The sequence below is a fragment of the Oryctolagus cuniculus genome, chromosome 21 (assembly GCF_964237555.1).
Source record: "Oryctolagus cuniculus chromosome 21, mOryCun1.1, whole genome shotgun sequence".
Classification (NCBI taxonomy): Eukaryota; Metazoa; Chordata; class Mammalia; order Lagomorpha; family Leporidae; genus Oryctolagus; species Oryctolagus cuniculus.
In genome coordinates, this window is record NC_091452.1 from 8629188 (window position 1) to 8651857 (window position 22670).

A 22670-nucleotide genomic window follows, 5' to 3' on the forward strand; every position below is an offset into this window, starting at 1 on the left:
GGACCTGGGAGAGAGGACCGGGTGTTGGAGGCAGATCTGGAAACCTAGAAGATGGACGATGAGAGTTGGAGGAGGTAGGTGCTCCTGAGCAGAGCACAGTGCGGGTGAAGGCCTGGGGGAGAGGGAAGCCAGGCCTGCCTTGGAAGCGCGGGGAAGCCAGCTTGGCTTGGGGGTGGAAGGTGACCTGGAAGTTAGCCTGGGATCATGCAGGAGCCTGACCCTAGTGAAGAGGGTCGCTGCATAGCTCGGTGGCCAGGGGAAGGCATCTGAGGAGGGGAGTGTGAAGAGCTGTGTTTAAGAGATTCTGTCCCACGGCTTCTTGGCCTCCACACTGTCTTTGACGCTCAGGCTGTCCCGTGGTGGGGTGCGTCCCGTGCATTATAGGATTTTGAGCAGCTTCCCTGGCCTCTGCCTGTTGGGTGGTAGTTGCCTCCCTCCAAGTTGTGACAACCAAAATATGGGCACTCTTCTCTGAGAAGCACTTAGACTGGGTGGGGGCAGGGAGGGCAGCTAGCAAGCAGCCAGCAGGCAGGTGATCCGTGACACACCCAGAACCCAGGCAGGGCAAGGGAGGAGGGCACAGGTGCCAGGGGCCTTGCAGAATGAGGAGGAGGGGTTGGAGATCTGAAGGTCAAGGGCTCCATGGAGGCTAGGGATGCTGAGCCAAGCCTTGCCAAGGGTTCCCGGTGCCAGGGCCAGAGGGGAAAATGGAGGAGTCCTTTGGGGTTGAGGGACTAGGACATTCCGGTTGATGCATCCTGACACAAAGGACTTGATACAAAGTGGGTCCTTGGTGACAGGGAAAGTGTTGGGCGAATGAGTGAATGACTACAAGAGGCACAGGTGAGGCACTTATGGGAAAAAGACTAAGGTTTGGGAGAGAGTTAGTGTTTTCTGTGCCCTTAGTGGGTTCCTGCTGTGTGCACACACTGGAGCAGACCCGGGCCACATGCACAGCCCTGGTCTCGGAGGTTGAAGCCCAGCGAGCACCCCAGGGGGTGCCAGTGCCGGGAAAGGGAAGCAAGGGCTTGTGGACGGGAGCCTTGGGCCAGCGGCTGCCGTCCACAGCGTGGCCCGCTTTGGGCTCCCTTGGTGGGGGCAGAGCAGTGAGGCACGCCTTGGCGCGGAGCAGGTTGACGAGGCAGCAGGGCGAGTTCCTTGCGTTTGGGTAGGAGTAGTCACCTGTCCCTGAGCAGGTGACAGAATGGTGACCAGCAGTTTGCAGGGGGAGCAGCATATGCAAGTCCCGTGGCCTGGCTTGTCAGAGGCTGGAGCTTTTCAGGACCGACAGAGCCTTGACTTACCTTCTTGACCCTGATGGATAAACAGGGTCTGGCTGCTGGCCCCCCACAGCAAGGACTGAACCAGCAGGGGCGGCGAGGTTTGGAGAGCCTGCGATAGTGACGCCACGCTCAGTGCTACAAGATGGGCAGGTTGTCTGCCTCCCTCTCCTCCCGTTCCTGCCCAGTTCCTCGTCTGTTTGCAGGGGAGCAGATGGAGGGCCCAGATGTGCCCCCCAGCAGCTGGCAACCTGTAGATATTCCGAGAGTGGTTTTCAGCGCCTCCGTGTACCACTGGAGAAAACAACTGAACCTCTCCTTTTTTTTTTTTTTTAAAGGCTAATTTAAAAAAGAAAAAAAAAAATCACTTCTTTGCAGAACAGGCCACCAGCTATTACAGAAATAGTAAACAGGAGTCAGAGCCGGGCCCTAAGTGGTCCGTTTTAATTAGAACATTAAAGTATTTTAACGCTTACACTTTATATTTTTGCGAACTTGATTATATAGCATTTTAAATACCTGTGAACGTTTTAAGGACTCTCAGCCATGAATTATTTGCAGTTTCACAGGAAACTTCTATTTTAAAAGCAGAACGGCGTGAGAGTGGCTGCAAAGCTTGGCGGTGGCTGGGCTGTGTAACGAGGAGCCACGTGCAGCCGCTGGCAGACGGCCCACAGTGCTGCCACCACTCCACTGCTGCAGAGACCCCGGGGCACGGGGATCGGGAAGGCCTTGGGCCCCAGCCAGGGCCCCCATGTCCACCCCAGTTCCCCCCAAGGTCTGATGATTCCCCTCCCCAGTGCATCCCAACTGTGTCTCTGTCTCTTCCTGGCTACCTGGGTGACCATACAAGCTGCCTCCTGGGGCTCCTGGCTTCAACGTTTGCCCCTTCCAGCCTCCTTCCCACCCAGCACCCCCAGGGATCTTTTTTAAAGCACAAATCGGGGGCCGAAGGTGTGGTGCAGTGGGTTAAGCTGCTGCCTGCAGCACTGGCATCCCATGTGGGCGCCAGTTCAAGTCTCAGCTGCTCCTCCAATCCAGCTCCATGCTAATGTGCCTGGGAAAGCCGAGAAGGGTGACCCAAGTACTTTTGCACCTGCACTTACCTGGGAGACCCAGATGAAGCTTCTGGCTCCTGGCTTCACCCTGGCCCAGCCCTGGCCCAGCCCTGGCCCAGCCCTGGCCGTTGAAGCCATCTAGGGAGTGAACCAGTGGATGGAAGATCTCTCTGCCTCTCCTTCTTTCTCTGTAATTCTTTCAGATAAATAATAACTATTTAAAACAACAACAATAACAACAAGACCACGACTCCATTCCCTGACTCAGTCATGTAGAAACTTTCTGGGGTAGAAGGAACATCAAACCTCTCTCGTCAGATTCCCTGAAGCCTTGGGTGATGGGGTCCTGGGAACCCCCTGCCTTTGGCCGTGTTCTGTCACTGTGATGGAATTCCTGAGGCCGGACCCTGTATGAAAAGAGGTTTTTGTGCCTGCAGCTTTGGAGGCTGGAAGTCCAGGACCAGGCAGCCCTTGAGTCGGCGTCTGGTGAGGTCTCGTGGCGCGTGGGCTCACGGTGGCCGGACAGAGCATGTGCAGAAGTTGTGTGCGAAGCAGGGCCCAGAGGCAGCAGGGCCTGGCTAGCCGTTCTTGTGGGAACTCGGGTTCCTCCCTTCTGAGGGCTGTGTGCCTGGTACCCTAACCACGTCCCACCACCTGCCAGCACCACTGCACGGCAGTCCTGGGGCACAAGCACCTCCGGGGACAACCCGGTCCAACCTACCACCCCGTTAGCTCCGCCTCCCACACGGACCTTCCTGCCCGAGACTTCTGACCAGCTGCTACGTGCCGGGCGTTATTCTAGGTGCTGCTGACAGAGCAGTGAGTACACAGGGGCTCCTGCTTAGGCCAAGGGGACAGGCAGCAGAGAAAGACGAGTGGTCTTCACGTGATCCAGGAGTCAGAACGTGAACAGGTGGCGCTGGACGGATGTGCTGTTTTGATGGGGGATCAGGAAAGGTTTCGTTGATGAGGCGACCTCCAAAGCCTAGATGACATGAGGGGCTTTTCCTGCCAGTCCATGGCATGCTGGAATTGGCTTGCCCCAGCCAAGCAGGCCGGTTTGGTCATTTAAAATCAGCCAGTGGAAGAATTTATTCCAGGGAAATTAGCAATCGCCACAAATCGGGGCCTTGTCCCCAGAGAGTCCCCTGTTAAACTTTGCCACCACACAGCTAGAGCAAGTCATGCGGAGATCTCCGAGGGATGGAAGGGTGTTGCCGGCATTCCCTGAGGCGGAATGTGTTCTGAAGGTTTGAGGGATATCATGGAAGCCAGGGGGCTGGGACAGAGTGAGTGAGGGAGCAAGGAGGAGACAAAACCAGACACTCCTAACAAATACTCGCTTGTCTGTGGCTCAGGACCTTTGCGTGTGCTCTTCTCCTGGCTGCTGCCTTCAGTTCTGTTTCCTCTAGAGAGGTTTTCTCTGCCGTTTTTGCTAAAGCACACCCTTCACCGTATCCTGTGTCCCTCCCAGCGTTTGTCTCGATTTGTGATTGGTGCCGGGCTGCTTGCGACTGGAGTCTGCCTGCCCCACTGGAGCGTTCGTTCTGGAGGGTCTTGTTCACTGTCGAGCCTGCGCCTCCCAGCAGGGTGCGCAGAGCAGATGCATGGTGCCTTGTTGCCGCGTCGGTGAATGCTGATGCAGGAGCCTTCTCTGTCCTCTGGTGGTCAGGTGATGTCTCAATGGTGTGAGCTCAGGGATCGGGAGCACAGATGGCAGATGGAGGAGCCGTTCTAACTGCAGTGGCACAAATCCTGGTCCCTTCTGGCTAACTCCAAGACAACACACCAGCAAGGCAAGGCCTCTCCCACAGTGGCCACAGCAGTCTCCCCTGTCTGCCGGAAGCACTCCCTCTGCTCCCACTGAATCCCTCGGCTTCCCTGGAAGTGAAACAGAGCGATCACGTCGCGGCTGCACTTGCCTGGTCGCCAGAGTTGAGAGTTCAGCCTTGTGAGCATCGAGCAGGCGCTCGGCCGCCAGCACCCAGCCCCGCTGTGAGGCTCAGGGTGCCTCGAGGAGGGAACCAGCTGGATCAGAGGAATGGTTCGCTGACCTGATGACTCTTTATATAACGAAGAGAGCTTAGAACGCATCGACTGAGGTGATCAGTGTTTAGATCTTCCATCGTTAATGAGCAGCTGTCTGATTGATATTGGACACAGTCAGTTCCCAGGCCTTTAATGAGGCATGCGGTGCCAGTGAGAGAAGGATGCTTTACATCACAGAGCTGGGTGTGGAGTGGGCTCCATTTTTATGCCATCCGATTGACTCCCTCTGTCCTTCACGTCCTAGCGCTGTCTCCCATATGGGCACCACACACGTGCCTGGGGCCAGCTGCAGCCTCAGATTCTTCTGTGGATGGGGCTGGTAGTGCAGAGATCTTGGCGAAGGGTTTGCGGATTGTGAGGACACTGCCCAAGGCCCGTCTCATGGGAACGCGGTCGGCTTGTTCCGTGAAAACAGGAACTTCCTAAAGAGAATGCCTGAAGAAGTCCCTGTGGAGCTGTGTGGCCAGTGCCTGGTCGCCTCCTCTGGAGGCGGTGAGTGCTGAACCCCCAGGTGACGTGTTTCCCTGAGCGGCTGCAGCCAGGTGCAAGGCGCTGACCTTGGCCTGTTGGTGCCTCTGCTGGCATCAGCATGGGCGAGAGAACTCATCGTGGCTGTGTGCATTGCTGTCCAGTGGCCCGTGCCCCAACTTGTCCACGTAGTTAATCCGTTTTGTGTCATCCAGGAGGCAGGGGCTGCGTCTGCCTCGTTCGCTGCTGTGTCCTCCGTGCCTGGAAGAGCATCTGCACATAGTAGGTGCTCAATGGATGTCTGTTGGGTGGGGGAGGCTGTATGCCTACAGGGGTTAAGAATGAAGGACCAGATCCCAGGGAAAGGAAGAGATAAGATCACGCAGAAGCCTGCACACGAGCGTGCTCTGTGGTTTTCTTCACCATAGCCAGAAAGTGGAGACAGCCCAGACACTGGTCTGCCCTGGGCGTGGAGCCGCTGTGCCGCGTGGAGATTGAAGGGCTCGCGCTGAGTGACAAAGCCAGCCACAGACGGGGTTCCCCACGGTGAGACTGTGTTCCCCTGGCAGTCTTGAAAAGACCGAGTTTGGGAAGCGTGGTCCTTCCAGCTCCGGTGTCCGGTGGCTCTGAGCTCGGGTTTTTTAGTTTGTCTCACGCAGTTGCCAATCGCAGGGTAGCTTGTGGCCCGTGACCATGCTCAACGGCACTGGCCCTCGATGCAAAGTCCCCTGGAGACAGTGCTGGTGTTGAGCCTCTGCTTTGCAGATCACCAGACTGGGGCCTGGGCAAGCGATTTCTCTTCTTCTTCTTTTTTTTTTTTTTTTTTTTTTTTGACAGGCAGAGTGGACAGTGAGAGAGAGAGACAGAGAGAAAGGTCTTCCTTTGCCGTTGGTTCACCCTCCAATGGCCGCCGCGGCCGGCGCGCTGCGGCCGGCGCACCGCGCTGATCCGATGGCAGGAGCCAGGTGCTTCTCCTGGTCTCCCATGGGGTGCAGGGCCCAAGCACCTGGGCCATCCTCCACTGCACTCCCGGGCCACAGCAGAGAGCTGGCCTGGAAGAGGGGCGACCGGGACAGAATCCGGCGCCCCGACCGGGACTAGAACCCGGTGTGCCAGCGCCGCAAGGCGGAGGATTAGCCTAGTGAGCCACAGCGCCGGCCACGATTTCTCTTCTCAAATCTTGGTTTCCTCACCGGAGAAATGAGCAAGAATGAGGATGAAATCAGAAGACCAGTTTGAGAGCACACTGTAGGAAACTGGTGGTGTCTGGGCTCTGGAACTGGGAACTCCCGTCCACCTGCCTGTGGCCCAGGCTCGGGGCAGGGAATGCTGAGAGCAGTGCAGCCTCCACCCACTCGTCCTCTGTGCCACGGCTCCTCTGGGCTGTGCTTGGATCTGAGCTCTCCTTGACTGCTGGTTTCCCCGGGCAGGATGGCCTGGGTTGCAGCAGGGCTCCCCCGCCCCCGCAAGGGCCTGTGAGGCTTCCTGAAGGAGGCAGCACCTCAGCTCAGAGCTGACAGTTGCCTGGACTTGGCCAGGTGAGTGAGAGGAAGGGGGCGGAAGGGCAAACTAGGGAGGAGGAACTGCAGGGACAGAGGCGCAGAGGTGAGTGTTTCTGGGAGAGTGTAACTGGGCTGGTAATGACTGAGCATTAAACCGTGCCAAGCACAGCCGAGGCTCCTGGCCCTGAGGCTGGAGGGGTTTCGGGGAGCTCAGGGCCTGGAGATGCATTGGAACTTCACTTTGAGGTCATGGGGTGCCCCGGAGGGTTCAGAGCAGAGGCATGGCATGGATGGATTCGGGTGACCTCTGACTCTGACTGCGGGGTGGAGGGAGCCTGAGTAGAAGTGGGGAGGCTGGGCCACTGCAGCACATCGGTGAACCTTTGCGGGGACTAGGGCAGGGCTGTGGGAGGGGCTTGGATAGCAGTGCGTGGGCCAGATGAGGGGTATCTGATGTGAGCTGGGTTTCTGTCCTGGGTGCTGGGCCAGCCAGAAGGGGGAGACCCTGTCACTGCTGGTCCTTGAGATCATCTGTGGATCAGGAACAATCTCCATGTCCCCGTCTCCTGGCATCCTTCACTTGGTGAGAGCCACAGGACCTCTCCCAGAGCCAGTGCTTTGTGGTTGGCAGCAGAACACCGCGACCCCACCGAGAGGCCGTGAGAAAGCCCGGGGCGTGGAGCCCTGGTGTTACAGCCACCGACTCCCTCATCTCTTCCAGGGCTTTTCAGATGTGCCGCACCCAGCCACGTAACCTAGGTGCCGGCTGTTTCTTCCCTCCCCCCCCCCTTTTTTTTTTATTTTTTGACAGGCACAGTGGACAGTGAGAGAGAGAGACAGAGAGAAAGGTCTTCCTTTTGCCGTTGGTTCACCCTCCAATGGCCGCCGCGGCCGGCGCGCTGCGGCCGGCGCACCGCGCTGATCCGATGTCAGGAGCCAGGAGCCAGGTGCTTTTCCTGGTCTCCCATGGGGTGCAGGGCCCAAGCACCTGGGCCATCCTCCACTGCACTCCCTGGCCACAGCAGAGAGCTGGCCTGGAAGAGGGGCAACCGGGACAGAATCCGGCGCCCCAACCAGGACTAGAACCCGGGGTGCCGGCGCCGCTAGGCGGAGGATTAGCCTAGTGAGCCGCGGCGCCGGCCTCTTCCCTCCCCTTTTTAATCATCAACACCAGTTCTGGTCTCTGCTCCCTTCTGCTTGTCTCGGGGGAGGTGCTCAGGAGTAGTGCTGTCACCAGATGGCTGGCTCCAAAGCCAGCAAACTCATGTTGATGGGGCACCTGCCATATGCCAGGGCTTTCCTATGTTAGCTCCTGGATCTCTGGGGTAAGGGCGCGCGTGATGGAGTCCAACACACTTGTGCCCGTGTCTGGCTGTGCCACATCCTAGCTAAGTTGGATCTTAGGTGGGGACCCTCAGCTCCTCTCAGCCTTGGTTTGCGCATTCTGTGTGGGGCTCCATGCATAGGCTCATGGTGGAAGGTACGTGAAGGCATGGGCCAGGGCAGAGGCAGCTGGCAGTGAGCATTCCCGGGAGGTCGGCCTCGTTCCCATTCCTATTCAGGGAGGGAAGAGAGTCGCAGCCCCAGAGCTGCCGAGTGGCTTTCTTAACTCAGGCTTGCCCTTTCCGTGAAGGCCTGGAGGCGACAGCTGGGGCCATGCTGGTGAAGGTCAAGTGTAGCGTGGCCGCCTTCATTCCTCCCCACGCAGCCCCCTGAGGACAGGGGGAACCTTAATGGAACTGTTGCAGGCTGTGGGCTTGGACCACCTTGTCCTGGTTCCCCACCTGACCTGGAAGGTGCTGAAAGCCTTGGCTCTGTGTACATTTTGTAGGGGTGTTGTTTCTCTTTCCCGGGGCTGCCATCACAAAATGTCACAAGCAGGGTGGCCGAGGATGAGGAGTTCACCCTCTCGTGTCCCCGGAGGCTAGAGCCCTCCAAAGGCTCCCGGGGCAGCTTCCTTGGCTTGCAGCTGCGTCACCGCTGCCTGCGCCACCATCTTCGCAGGGCTGCCTTCCCCCTGGCCACGTCTGTGGCTCCTTGCCCTTTCTGTAAGGACATTCGTGCTTGGATGGAGGGCCCACCCGCATCCAGCGTGACCTCAGCTGCATTCACGGGATGAATTCGCCCAGGTTCTGATTTCCAATAAGGTCAAGTTCTGAGGTTGTGGACAGAAGTGCATTTCAGGGGCCGCAGTTCAAGCAGCACAAGCAGCTTTGGAAAACGTTGAGAATGCGCTGAGTTGCGCCTGGAGTTAGGGTGGGAAGCCAAAAGAGGGTGTGAGGCTGACCCGCAGCCAGGGCAGGAGGAAGGGCTCCTGGGGCTCCTCCAGAATGTGTCACTCCCCAGGAGCCCTAGACTCGCGGTCTCCTGCACAGGGGCGGTGTGCGCTGGAGCCAGGGACACAGGCCTCGCAACAGTTTCCACCACTTGCTTTCCCCCGAGCCTCAGTTTTCCTGTCTGTAAACTGGGAATAATAGCGGCACCTTTCCTTTCAGCAGATGGGAAGACGTCACTGTGGGTTTTAATGCTAGAGGCTGCCTGGCCTGAGCTCTCACTTTTTGAACAGAGTCTGGGGTTGGGGGAGGGGCCGTGACTTGAAGTGATGGCGCAGAATGCAAGCTGATCTGCTAGCTCCGAGACAGTCCTTCCCCGCAAGTGTAGCCCTGGTCCTGCCCATGATCGACCAGGAGGCGCGAGACCCCTTTATAGTGGAGTGGGGGCTTGTCCTCAGAGTGCCCCATTTCACAGATAAGGAAACTGAGGCTCAGACAAATTGAAGTTTCCAGCCCAGGGCCACCAAGGTGGTGGAGCTGAGATTCCCATGCAGAAACGTCCACGTCCACTGCCACTTCATCAGGCTTCTCTGTGCCTTGATTTCCCCATCTGCAAAATGGCATTGTGTCCCCAGCTTCAGGGGCCCTGCTCCATCAAGATAGTGCTGAGTTTGAGGCCCAGAGGTTATGTAAACCTCAGCTCACCCAGGAGGGTGTCTCAGTGTCTCCATCTCCTGTGCCTCACACCGTGGCAACTTGAGATCTTTATACAGACAGGAACTGTGGGGGGGGGGGGGGAGCAGGAGTGTGTGTGTGTGTGTGTGTGTGTGTTTGTGTGTTTGCAGCAAATATTTTATAATAGACAAGCCTCGTCTGCCACTTCTAAAAGTAGTGAAAAAAAAAAATAAAACACCTCACTTTGAGAAAATAAAAATAACCCAAGCCTGAGTCACTGAAGTCACTGAACTCGGCTAGAATTGTCTGCTGTGGGCCATGGCTGCATTAGGCAGCTCGGGGTGAGTGGGTGCAGGTTAAGGGGGACAGGCACCCCAAGCTTGGAGGGGGCAAGGCCCAGGGGTCAGTGTGTGAAGGACGTGACTGTCCAGACTCCCAGGCTTTGAGGGGCGGGGCCCAGGGGCCAGTCTGCAGGGGAAGTGACTGTCCATGCGCCTCTGCTTTTTTAAGCTGCAGGAGGAAGCATCGCCCTGAGATGCTCTGTCTTCTTTCTCTTTGAAAAGTGACTTGACAATTGATAATTCTGCCCTGGCGACGGACACCTTAGAGCTTTTATTTCTTGGAGGCCAAACATTGATGTTGTGTGAAATGGGAGCTTGGCGGAGCCTTTGTGCGGATCTCAAGCTTCCTGAAAAATTTATTTACTGTGACTGTGATCCGCAGGAGCGAATTGATGTTTATCTATAGCCGTTCGCGCTGGCAAGGAGGGGAAAACTGCATCACTGCACTTTCTGCAGACGCCTGCGAGGCTGTTTAAAGAAGTATCTAATAGTGAACTTTCAGCAGCAGACGGGAGGCTTGACGGACAGGGGACAGTGTATTATTAACCATGAGCAGGTGCAATCTTTCCCCCACGCTTGCGAGAAAGCTTTATAATCTGGCCGAGGAATTCACGAGAACAGGTATTTGAGGCTAAGCAAAATCATCCTAGCGGTTCCAGTGGCAGAATCGATCGCTCACTGTGCCACAAGAGGGAAGGAGGGCAGGCGGCAGAGGCTGTGGCTGGGCCTGGCATGAGCAGCCCCAGCCGCCTCTTTGCGGCTGAAGGTCAGAAGTTGACCAGGACGGGAGCTGGCAGCTGGGTGGGGGACGCCTGGGAGATGGGCTCCTCCCCTGAACCCCCGGGTAAGTGACTTCTGCTGTTGCCTGAGCCCAGGGGGTCAGTGGGGATGGGGAACAGGGACGTACATCTTCCCTCTATGCCCTGGTTGCAATGGCACCCGAACCCTGGGGCACCTCGTGAAGCCGTGGAAACGCTGCCTTGGACCAGAAGTTGTGTGCAGCCAGGGAGCTGCCTGGTTTCTTGGGACTCCGGGGCAAGGTGGACTGTCTTGGCTACAGCCCTCGTCCCCGCTATGGCTGTCATCACTTTGAGAGAGATGGCGCCTTTGGCATCTTGTCCCCTTCTGGAAAGGCAGCCGTGACAGCCCTGGGCCATCGCGTTCACCCCCAGCTCCCTGCACTGAGCACTTCTGGCTCCATCAGCATCTGTGGAATGATGACCCCAGGTTCTTCTGGGGAGGGGAGGGGATACCTGTGGTTAGAGCGTGGAGGTCAGGGGAACTCGGGATCAGGCCCTAGTCTGCTGCCGGCCGCGTGTCCAAGTCTCTGTTTCCAGGTCTCTAAGATGGGGAGGGAGGGAGTGACTTCACCTTTAGAGGCTCAGTTTCCTCAAAGAATGAGCCTCAGAGCACATTTAGCTCAAGCCTTAGGTGAGGAGCAAACAGCCTGGACTGGTACTCAGTGTGGCAGAGCTGTTCTCAGTGCAGCCGGGAGGGGCGGTATTGCTGTCATTGCCTTTTCCACTGTCTCTGGAAGAAACCCAAGCCACAGCCTCTGTCCATTTTGTCTGCTTCAGACACTGTCTTCCCCTTGTGTTGTGACAGGCACACGGGTCACAGCGGCCGTGCTGGCACTGCGCAGCCGGGAATCCTGGGTGTAAGCGCCTGGTGCTGGGGCTGGGCTGGGGTCAGCCCCTGCAGACAAGGGCAGCTCCCATGGATCTGCTCAGCACTGGCACTGGGAGCTGCCCCAAGTTTAGGCCCTCAGGCCCGTCTGAGCTTTGTCCTGCAGGAGTGAGGGCCCCACAGACTTGGCAGCGAATCTGGGGGCAGGGGCTTCTGGGCTCAGCCAAGTCTGAGTGAGGAGGGCCCCAGGAATATCGGTGTCGCTGTGCCCTATGTCAGCTGGAAACCCGAGAACTGCCTGTGTCACCCCCGTGTCACCAGTCCAGGGGGTCCATGACGGAGCCCTTCTGGGTGGTGACGAAGGATCAGACCAGGCTCTCGCGCTCCCCAGCTGCCTTGCCTAGGCTTCTTGTCCACCCTGGGCTGCTCTCTGTCCTCTGTCCTTTCTTCCTGTCCTGCCTGCAGCCAGTTGGACTTAACATGACTCATTGTCATAGCAGCCACCGTGCATGGAGCAGAGCAGGCCACCTGGCCGTGTACGGTGCACTCCCTGTGTGGGATTTCAGGAGTGTTTATAGCTTTCACCCATTTTCCAGAAGAGGAAGCTGAGGCCCAGAGAGGCAGAGTCATTTACCTGAATCCACAGCATTTTCATTACCTGATGCACTAAGCATCCCCATTTCCCATGCAACTGGGTCCCCAGCCTCCTCTTTTTCTCCAGGAAGCAGGACTGGCCCAGCCACCGGGGGGCATTTGTTAGTGGACTTGGCCAGAGAGAGTTGGGTGCAGCCAAGAGGATGAGTCCCCACTGGAGACATAAAGCCTGAAAGTGGAGACTTGCCAGCCCCATGGGGCAGAGCGCAGCATCCCCAGGGCCTGCACCACGTCCTTCCTGAATGCATTCTAACCCTGTCCTGGGTAGCTCATTGGGTAGCCCTTGTCCGGACGCACCCAGGAGGGTGAGGTGGAGCCCTTGGATGTGTGCGTGTCACCTGAGACCGCCAGGTGTGGCCTCACAGTGCAGATCCCCAGGGTTCTGGACTTGACACGAGGGCCTCAGATTCTCAGGTGCCAACCTGGGGTGAGGTGCCCACTGTCTCCCCACTTCCTGTTTCCTTTCAGGGCCTCTCCCACTGCTCACCCTTCAGTCCCTAAATCCCTTCCTCCTAGACAGCATCATGGGGAGATGGGGAGGAAGCGCAGGAGCTGGGTCTGGCCAGCTGACTGGCTTTATCTGTTAGAAAGAGTCATACAGGCACCTGGAGCAAGGCACCAGCAGCAGAGGGAGCTTACAAATGATGTTAATCCCAATTGCCGTAACTGATCCATTTTACTATGTCTGTTCTGGACCAGATCTGGGGAGCCCCTAGATAAAGACCATGGGCTTGTGCCTTCCAGAGGGTCCCTGGGGAGAGAGAAGACCACACTACAGTGCAAGATGGGGTTTTCCACAGCAATGGGTGCCTTGCTCAGCAGATGCGTGTATCTGGGAGCTGGGAAAGAAAGAGACTGCAGCGGCTCTGAGGATGAGTTTGTCAGGTGGGGAATTAGGGTAGCTGTCATACCTGGGGCAGCATTGGCCACAGGGATTGGTGTGGGTGTTGGCACAGAGGATGAGAAACAGGGTGTTGGGGCAGTGGGAGTCATTTTATTAGGACGGGGGTAAGCTTGGGGTGGCCAGCAGATGTCAGGTCCGGAGCCCTTCTGTGTGCTGTGTGGAGATTGGACTTTTCTCTTAGGATCAGGGTCAAGATTGGGGGTTAATTCCGTGCGCAAAAGGAGGCCATTGAGGACCTGAGCCAGGGTGGTGGTAACAGGGTGGCTTACCTTTTGCAAAAAGCTCTCAGGCCACCACGGAGAGGAAGGAGGGGTTATAGGGTAAGAATGGTGAGGGGGAAACCGGCGCTGTGGCTCAACAGGCTAATCCTCCACCTAGCGGCGCCGGCACACTGGGTTCTAGTCCCGGTCGGGGCACTGGATTCTGTCCCAGTTGCCCCTCTTCCAGGCTAGCTCTCTGCTGTGCCCCGGCAGTGCAGTGGAGGATGGCCCAAGTGCTTGGGCCCTGCACCCCATGGGAGACCAGGATAAGTACCTGGCTCCTGCCATCGGATCAGCGTGGTGCGCCGGCCGCGGCGGCCATTGGAGGGTGAACCAACGGCAAAGGAAGACCTTTCTCTCTGTCTCTCTCTCACTGTCCACTCTGCCTGTGGGGAAAAAAAAAACAAGAATGGTGAGGGAGACAGGGCAGAGCCAGTGCCGGTGGTCAGGCCTGAGTCAGGGGCCTGGGCCCCGTGTGGCACTGAGGCTGCCCAGGAGAATGCGGGGCAGTGGTGTTTCAGAAGTCGGAATGGAGACTTTGAGGCTGCTGTGGGCCGTCTGCTGACGTCACTCTTTTCCACTCCCCGCAGGCCCTGCAGAGCCCCAGTGGGCGATCCTGTAACAGCTGATGGTTGGGAATGGCTTGCGGGGGGCCCACACCTCAGCCCCAGTGCAGAGTGGGTAGGAGCAGGGAGCCACCTCCCTTCTCCAGCAAGGACTCACTTGGTCTCTGTTTCCTGATTTCTTTGTGGGGGTGTGGCCATGTTGGAGGGATCTGCCTGGGCCAGCCAGCTGTTCATTTATTCATTCATTCCGTCGGCAGCAACCTATTGGGCACATGCTGTGCCCCGTGCAGGGCAGACAGGAAACACTGCAGACTGCTTCCTGTCCTCAGGGAGCCTGCAGGCAGGGACAGACCTGGAATGAAGCGGATAGCGTTCTTCCAGGCTGGGAAGAACTATCCTGAAGTGGGAGCCCAGGCATCTTGTGGGGCTGAAGAGGGTCTGCACAGCCTAGTCTGGGAGGCCAGGAGAGCTCCCTGGAGGAGGCTGCCCCATTCAACTTGGGATTCCAGGCCCCCAGCACATGCAGTGAGGTGACTGGGGAGACCTGTGGGTGAGCGGGCACAGCGCTAGCAAAGGGCAGGAGAGAGTAGAGGGAATGGCGTGGGCAAAGGTGCAGAGTTGGCTCCCTGGAGATCACTGCTCAGAGAGCCTGGGGCCTCCAGGCCGAGCAGGGTCGGGGGAGAGTGAGGCTGTGGGCCCAAGGCAGTGCTGTGCTCTGGAGTGCGGGCCTCTGAGGTCCTAAAAACTGCCTGCTTCGCTTCCCCCAGAGGCCCTGTGGCTTCCCTTCCCAGTCCTGCAGTCCCTGCTGAGGCCAGAAATCTAGCCCGGGTCACTGCTGGAGGGGAGAGGTGAGAGAGCAAGTGGCCGGAGGGGGAGAGACTTCACACCCAGTCCGCACTGTGGGAGTGGGCAGGGGTAGGCAGACCTGCCTCGTGGAAGGCACCTTGCTGGTGTGTGGTGCTCACACAGGACAGCAGCCTCAGATCCGCCCCCAGGGGCCATGGAAGGGGTGAGATGGACTCTACAGGGGAGGTTGAGGGGGGTCTCTGCCACATTTGGGCTTCTGGACCCACTGATCACTTAACTGCTTCATCAGGTGCTAAAACTGGGTAGCATAGAGTCAGACGAGGAGGCCAGCGGGTCCCTGGGCTTGTCCCATTGTACAGGGTGTCCCTGCGTCCCTTCCCTGCCCAGTGCAGTGGAAGGGGAGCTGAGGCACAGGACTGGCTGGCTGGCTGGGGAGCCAAAGAGGTAATGCTAATGTCTTTTAAATTTAGAATGAAAATGTTTATTGCAGAGCAGAACCTGCGTCAGCTCAGTCCTGTGGGAAGGGGACGGCGCTATCGCCGCCTTTCGCTGGCGTTTTTGCACGTTTGCTTTTTCTTTGCCTGCGGAGCTGCTGCCGGGCCTTCGGAACAGGCTCTGCGGCCAGGCCAGGGTCGAGTCTGGACACGCCGGGGGGCCTCCCACAGCCCTGGAGAGAGGCCAGAGCTGCCCAGAGTGAGTGTGGGGCCCACCCTCATGGGAAGGGCCTGGGGGATGAGAGCCAGAGGCTGTGACCCTGTGTGTGTCCAGCGTGATGTGTGTGTTGCATGTGGCTCTCCCTGTGACTTCTGTGTAAGTCATGACTGTGAGGGCCATCCATGTGTGAGACAGGGTGTGGATGTGTGTGTGTGTGTGTGCACGCACACACATGTGTGGTCATGAATTGAGAGTGTCTCTCCATATTCACCTATCCATGTCTTTGGGAGGTGGCCCTGGGCATGGCTGGAGTGAGTCTGTAGGTGCCTCTGTGGGGCCCTGCAGATCTTTTTCTGTGTGTGGATGGATGTGTGCATCTTGGGGAGGTGCGAGGGTGCAGGCACCCATGCATGTCAGATGACATGTGTGGGTGTGAGCTTGTGCGAGCACACGAGTACCCACACACAAATATGTGTGGAGGTGTGTGTGCACATGTGCGTGTATGCATGCCAGTGTGTGATAGTGCATTGAGACGTGAACATGCTTGGGGCAGGGTGTTGTGTGGGGAGCTGCATGTGTGCTTGGTGCGTGTGTGTGTGTTTTGTTGGAGAGGCCGGTTATGAGCACACGTTGCACATGAGCTGTGAGCGGTTCTCTGTGTAAGGACACATGTTGCAGGTGTGGTGCTTTCCCATTTCCCGTGTTGCCTCCTGTGTAGGCAACCCGTCATGGAACCCCATGGCCAAGAACACAGCATAGGTGCCGTAGAAAGATGAGCAGCCTCCCCCGGCCACGCCCTGCCCTGGCCCCTGCAGATCCCTCTGGGAACCCACGCCAGCCTAACCAAGAAAATTTTGTCAAGCTTTGCTTTCTGAAGCTTTGGCAATAAAAACAATGGGTGTTTAGTTTTTGGAGGGGGCGCTGCTTTCCGAATATAAAATTATTTTATGATACAGAAAATGCTTTGTCTCAATCTGCCTGCCCCAGCAATCGGGACCCCAGTTGACACATGCTGTGTGATCCGAGGAGGCCAGCATCCCTGGACTGGCCGTTGGACTGATCCTACCAAGGAGGCCCCCCGCCCTTGGTTTTGGGCAGTGAGGGTCTCCAGCCACAGCCCTGGAGATGGCAGCAACTCTGCGGATGGGACCTGCCCCAGTGGTTTCTCTAGGGTAGAAAAATTATGCCCTGCAGGAAACCTGGTGGCCCGCTGGGCCTTCCCTGGAGCTAGGGAACCTCTTAACATCTGTCCCTGTCTGCTCACCCCAGCTTTGCCAGATCTGTCTTGCTGCAGTGTCACCCTCCACAGACCAGGGCGGCTGGGCTGGGGAGTCCCGTTTTTCTGAAGAGAAACCAAGTGTTGTGTGCAATTCAGTGCTGTTAGGCCAGTGCCAAATGCAGGTTTAGAGCCTGGCCTTGAGTGCCATGTGGCCTTGAACATGCTACTCTGCTTCTCTGAGCCTCAGTCTTGTCTCCTGGACAATGGGACTCCTGGCAGTGCCACTGTCTCTCCCTTGTTGCAAACTCAGTTCTGCGTGTCATAGCTCATGAGATGCAGATTTGGGGCAGGTCATCCTATCTGTGCCTCGGTTTCCTGACTTGTAAGATGCAGCTAATAATAGTACCTGTTGCTGGGGCATGTCAGGGTTAAGTTCCTGATTCTACATAAAAGGTTGTAGTGAGCACTGCAGAGCATGAGCTATTATTGGTATTTCTGGAATGCTTGAACCCAGATTAAAACATCTGTCAGCACAAAATAGCCTCCTTTTTAAAAGACACAATGCGTAATGCACTCCGTGTGCAGCCTTGCCCACTCTGCTGTCAGGCAGCTGTGGGGTGCCAGGGGCGCCACAGCCAGGATTATGGGGTGGGTGTCCTGTGTGGGTGGGCCACATGGAATGCTGTCTGCCTCTCCTCCAGCGATTTGGCAAGATGGGCATAGACTTGGGTTAAATCAGTCTGGGCAGCAGCCAGGGGCGGAAGCCAGCCAGCAAGGAAGCCACCTGGCAGCCCTCTTCGCCGAGGGCGAGCCCAGCAAGCCAGGGCAGCGGCTGTGCCGAAAGCCGACTGACATCTGAGCATTGGTGGCAGACAGCAAAAGGAGGAGGGGTGGTGTTTCCCCCTGCCTGGCACCACACCCCACCCTGAGCCCACCCCTCCTTAAACTGTGTCACGGCTGGTGGTGGGAAAGTACCCGGGCGTGCCGAGGGAAGCCCTCTGTGCCTGCCTGGCCGGCACCCACGCTCCTTGCTGCAGTTAGCTCGTCTTGTCTTCGTAGACGCCTCCCGGAGTAGGACCCCCTTATTCCTGTTTCAGGCAGGGAAAGCGGAAGGTTGGAGACCTTCTGTGATCCTCCTCAACGCTTGCATTTGCTGGGCAGCTTTGAGCTAGACCTCTCTGAGTGTCTTTTTGTTTTGTTTTGTTTTGTTTTTACAGATTTTTATTTATTTATTTATTTGACAGGTAGAGTTACAGAGAGAGAGAGAGAGAGAGAGAGAGAGAGAGGGGTCTTCCTTCCGTTCGTTCACCCCCCAAATCGCCACTACGGCGGGCGCGCTGCACCGATCCGAAGCCAGGAGCCAGGTGCTTCTTCCTGGTCTCCCATGTGGGTGCAGGGGCCCAAGGTCTTGGGCCATCCTCCACTGCCTTCCTGGGCCACAGCAGAGAGCTGGACTGGAAGAGGAGCAACCGGGACTAGAACCCGGTACCCATATGGGATGCTGGTGCTGCAGACAGAGGATTAGCCAAGTGAGCCATGGCACCGGGCCCTCTGAGTGTCTGCTTACCCACACCATGGACTTTGAATTTTCTAAAAAATTTTTAAAGATTTATTTATTTAAAAGGCAGAGATAGAGACTGGGGAGTGACAGAGAGAGATCTTCCATCCACAGGTTCACTTCCCTGATGGCTGCAGTAGCCAAGCTGGGCCAGGCTGAAGCCGGGAGCCAGGAGCTTCTTCTCATCTTACTGTTACTGGCAATGGATAGGTTTCTAAATTTCCTGTTGAGGAGGCCCCTGCCCTCATCTTGAAGGTCTTGCTGGGGGCCAACATTGTGCACAGCCAGTTAAGCCACCACTCGCAATGCCGGCGTCCCATATCACAGCACTGGTTCAGGTCTCAGCTACTGTTCCACTTGGGATCAAGTTACCTGCTAATGCACCTGGGAAAGCAGTGCAAGATGACCGAGGTGACTGGGCCCTGCCACCCACGTGGGAGGCCAGATGGAGTTCCAAGTACCTTTGCTCTTATACTGTTGCCATCATCTGGGGACTGAACCAACAGATGGAAGATATTTCTCCCTCCGACCCTGTGTGTGTGTGTGTGTGTGTGTGTGTGTCTGACTACAGCTTTCAAATTAATAAATAAGTTAATCTTTTTTTTTAAAAGAGAAAAGGTCTCATTGGCTTATGGAAGAGGTGCCCATCTATTTGATGAAAACGAAATGTCCCCTGGGTTTGGTCCCAGACCAAGTTCCACAGCAGACACCCAGATGCTGTGAGCAGGCGCTCCGTGTATCTGTTGTCTAACAGGTGTTGTCAGGTGGGTGGATGGTGGTCTCTCAGCTCACTGTGGCTCAGGAGGTGATTGGGTTCTGGCGTAACCTGGTAGCTCCCAGGAAGAGGGGTTGTGGTCCATGAGACCTGCAGACCTGTGTGTGCCAGAAACGTCTCATGGAGTTGGTCATGAAGTGTGATTGTGATGGCTGGAGACAGAGGAACTGCTGGGAAACTAGGACACTCATCCTCCGCTCGAAGACTTGGCCGTGACTATAGCCTGCCAGGCCGCTGAGGTGTGCGCTGGCTTGGGGAGGGGGCACATGCACTCGTTCAGTGAATACTTCTGTGCTCGGCTTCCTGGTACCAGGGGACAGCCCGTGGGACCAGCAGAAGGAGGAGAACTGATTGCCCTCATGAATCTCAGGTGGAGGTTTTAGGGACTATATCACAGTGAGGGGTGTCTGAGACCACTGTTTTGTTTTTTTTAATTTATTTGCCAGGTAGAGTTATAGACAGAGAGAGAGACAGAGAGAAAGGTCTTCCTTCCATTGGTTCACCCCCCCCCCCCAGATGGCTGCTACGGCCAGTGCTGTGCTGATCCGAAGCCAGGAGCAAGGTGCAGGGGCTCAAGCACTTGGGCCATCTTCCACTGCCCTCCCGGGCCACAGCAGAGAGCTGGACTGGAAGAGCAGCAACTGGAACTAGAACCTGGCGCCCATATGGGATGCTAGCGCCGCAGGCAGAGAATTAACCTAGTGAGCCACGGTGCCAGCCCGTGAGACCACTCTTTACTATAACAGGCAGGACTTCTTATTTTTTAGATTTATTTATTTATTTGAAAGGCAGAGTTTCAGAGAGGCAGAGGCACACAAAGAGAGAGGTCTTCCATCTACTGGTTCACTCTCCCAGATGACTGCAAAAGCCAGAGCTACGCTGATCCAAAGCCAGGTGCCAGGAGATTCCTCTGGGTCTCCCACACGGTGCAGGGGCCCAAGCACTTGGACCATCTTCTACTGCTTTCCCAGGCCACAGTAGAGAGCTGGATCAGAAGTGGAGCAGCCGGGACTCGAACCGACGCCCATATGGGACGCTGGCACTGTGGACAGCAGCTTTACTCCCTATACCACAGCGCCGGCCCCACCGGGCAGGACATTTAAGTCTATGTGAGAGGAGTTCATCTGGAACCACCCTAAATTAAAAAAGGACTTTTATTGACTCATGTGACCTGAAAGTTCTGAGTTAACATCTTCAGACATGCTGTACCCAGCTGCTCAGATGATGTTATCTTACCCTGCTCGTCTCCTGGCTCAGCCTTCTGTTGGTGGGTGGGCTTTATTCTCAGCCAGGGCTTTCCCCTGGCAGCCATTGAGCCAGTTTGGCAACTCAGGGAAAGGAAGCAACTCTCCCGACAGCTGTTGCGAGTGCACGAGTTGCTCTCATTGGATGGGCTTGGGTGCTGCATGCACTTGTCCAGGCTGCTCTGGCCACCTGGACAGGGTTGGGGAATCTGGGCCCGTGGGCCAGGCAAGGCCTGAGAAATCATTTGTTCTGGCCCCGCCAAGGCAACCACAGGTAGGACTTGAAATTCAACATATCTGTAGCAGGCTACTTTTTAAGTTAACAATTTTGTGTGGCCTGTGAATGATGTTATGAATATCAGAAGGGCCCTTGGCAGAAAAAAAGATCCCTGCTTCCCCCAACTAGTGTCCCTCCTTCTTCTGCCTGTTCCAAACCCTCCCACACTTGGAGTTCAGCTCGAGTTCCGCAGCTGCCACCAGCTGGCTCCTTTGCTTTTTGCCTGTCTTGTCTTCTACATGTTTCCTCTTTCGGGATACCACCATCCTTTTTTTGTGACTTGCAGAGATTCTGCCACGTCCTGGCTGTGCTGTACTCACGGTACCCAGTGACACCACAGTCCTGAGCTTCATTTTTGTCTGCTCTTTTACCCCTCATGCAAGCAATAACAAAACAGGGTAAGTGCTTACTGAGTGAAGTGTTGACGGATGTGAAATGTTCAGAAGGATTTAATTGGGGCTGGCACTGTAGCTTAGTGGGTTAAGCTACCGCCTGCAGTGCCGGCATCCCACATGAGCACTGGTTTGAGTCCCAGCTGCTCCACTTCTGAGTCAGCTTCCTGCTGAAGCAGCAGAGGATCTCCCAAGTGTTTGGGCCCCTGTACCCATAAAAGCTCCTGGTTGGCGGGGGGGGAGGTTGTAGACTCTGCCCCCTATTAACAGAGGAGGAAAGAGCAGCCCAGGTAGCATCTGAGACATCCCCAAGGTCATGGTCACAGAGAATCAGTGTGGCCCCACCCTGCTCATCTTGACCCCCAGCTCAGCCCCTGCTTTCCACCTTGGCTGGCATTTTTGGGACCGCCTGTGCCTGTAGCCCATGTGGAGGCTTCTTTTGAGGAATGGGCTGAGGTGGATGGGGGCCAGTGTGGTTTCCTCGGAGGACGAACAGGGTGTCAGCCTCGGTGGCTTTGCCTGAAACTGATTTGCTTCCAGCTGCATCTTCGCTGCTCTGTCCTGGGACCTGCCGCCTCAAAGCAGCGTCCTTGACTGACCCACCTGCTGAGCAAGGCTCACCGCTGCCCCCAGGACAGACCAGGGCCCTGCCAGGTGTCTGGGCCATGTGCTGGGGAAGGACTGCTGCCCCGCCGGCCGGGCCTGTGTCCTTCAGCGCGAAGGTGCAGCCCCAGCTTGCTACCTGGGCGGCGTATTTATTGTGCCTCAGAAATATTTTGGGGTTATTAAAAGGAAATGTGCGTCCATCAGAATTGAAATGGGGCATGGGGGTTTTGGAATGATCGGCTCTGCCTCGGGGCCCAACGCCCATCGATTTGATAGCTGAGTCGATAGGCAATGAGTATTGATTTCTGTCCTCCCGGGCAGGGGCCGGCAAAGGCGGTGACTCAGCGCAGGGGAGATGATTTGAAATTCAGGAGAGGGCCACTGTGGGAAGCGGGACAGCTGCCCGCGCACGTGCACTGTGCCTCTCCCTCCAGGGCCTGTAACACAGAGCCCAGGAGAAGAGGTAGTGGGATTCCTACCCCTCCAGCTCCCTTTTCTAGCAGGCATCCGAGAAGAGTGAGGCCTTTGGAGCCACTCAGGAGCCCAACTCTGTCACTTGCTAGCTAGAGGTCCTGTGCAAGTGACCTCTTTGGGACACAGTTTCCTTGCCTGTCAAGTGGATGAACAGTAGTGTCTGTGTGTGGGCTGTGGAGAGGACTCATCAAGCCTCTCTCTCTCTCTCTTTTTTTTTTTTTTTTTTTTTTTTTTTGGACAGGCAGAGTGGACAGTGAGAGAGAGAGAGAGACAGAGAGAAAGGTCTTCCTTTGCCGTTGGTTCACCCTCCAATGGCCGCTGCTGCGGCCGGCGCACCGCGCTGATCCGATGGCAGGAGCCAGGTGCTTCTCCTGGTCTCCCATGGGGTGCAGGGCCCAAGCACTTGGGCCATCCTCCACTGCACTCCTGGGCCACAGCAGAGAGCTGGCCTGGAAGAGGGGCAACCGGGACAGAATCCAGCGCCCCAACCGGGACTAGAACCCGGTGTGCCGGCGCCGCAAGGCGGAGGATTAGCCTATTGAGCCGCGGCGCCGGCCCAAGCCTCTCTCTTAATGCTCGTTAACGGCAGTGCTGGCTGCACGGAGTCTCAGTTGCAGATGGAAACTGGAGTAAAGGGCAGGGGCACCAGGGAACGGGCGCTGGGTTCCGACCGAGGCTGTCCTGGAGGACGCGGTGGCAACGTGTGGCAGGAAGTGAGGGGCAGCAAACACTTTCCTGTTTCAGAAAATCAGGGAGGTAACGAAGCCTCTGGCCAGATGGGGAAACACCTGTTGTCCCGTGTGGCCAAGAGAGGGCCAGGGGACAGCCCAGGGACAGAAGGGAGTCGGCCTTGTGGGGCTGGCAGCTCAGTTGGAACTGGTTGATGGACACGTTCTGTGCAGGTAGGGCCCACGTGGCAGGGAGATAGTTGCACATGAAGTCCAGAAGCGGTGGTGACCCCTTCTAGTGTGCCGGGCATGGCGCTAATCGTCCTCGTACAGCCGCGCC

General features: G+C 56.8%; 1 protein-coding gene across 8 annotated transcripts in view; it reads left to right on the forward strand.

Annotated features, from left to right (window-relative positions):
• CUX2 (cut like homeobox 2) overlaps window positions 1-22670 on the forward strand; it is a 322941-nt gene that overhangs the window by 118154 nt on the left and 182117 nt on the right. The window contains exon 1 of one of the 8 annotated variants that reach the window (XM_070066195.1): window positions 14926-15156. The exons of the other annotated variants lie outside the window; for them this stretch is intronic. Within the exon in view, the coding sequence (XP_069922296.1) occupies window positions 14935-15156 (222 nt within the window). The 5' untranslated portion in view covers window positions 14926-14934. Of the gene's footprint in view, window positions 1-14925; window positions 15157-22670 lie in introns of those variants that run through there. 8 annotated transcript variants of the gene reach the window in all.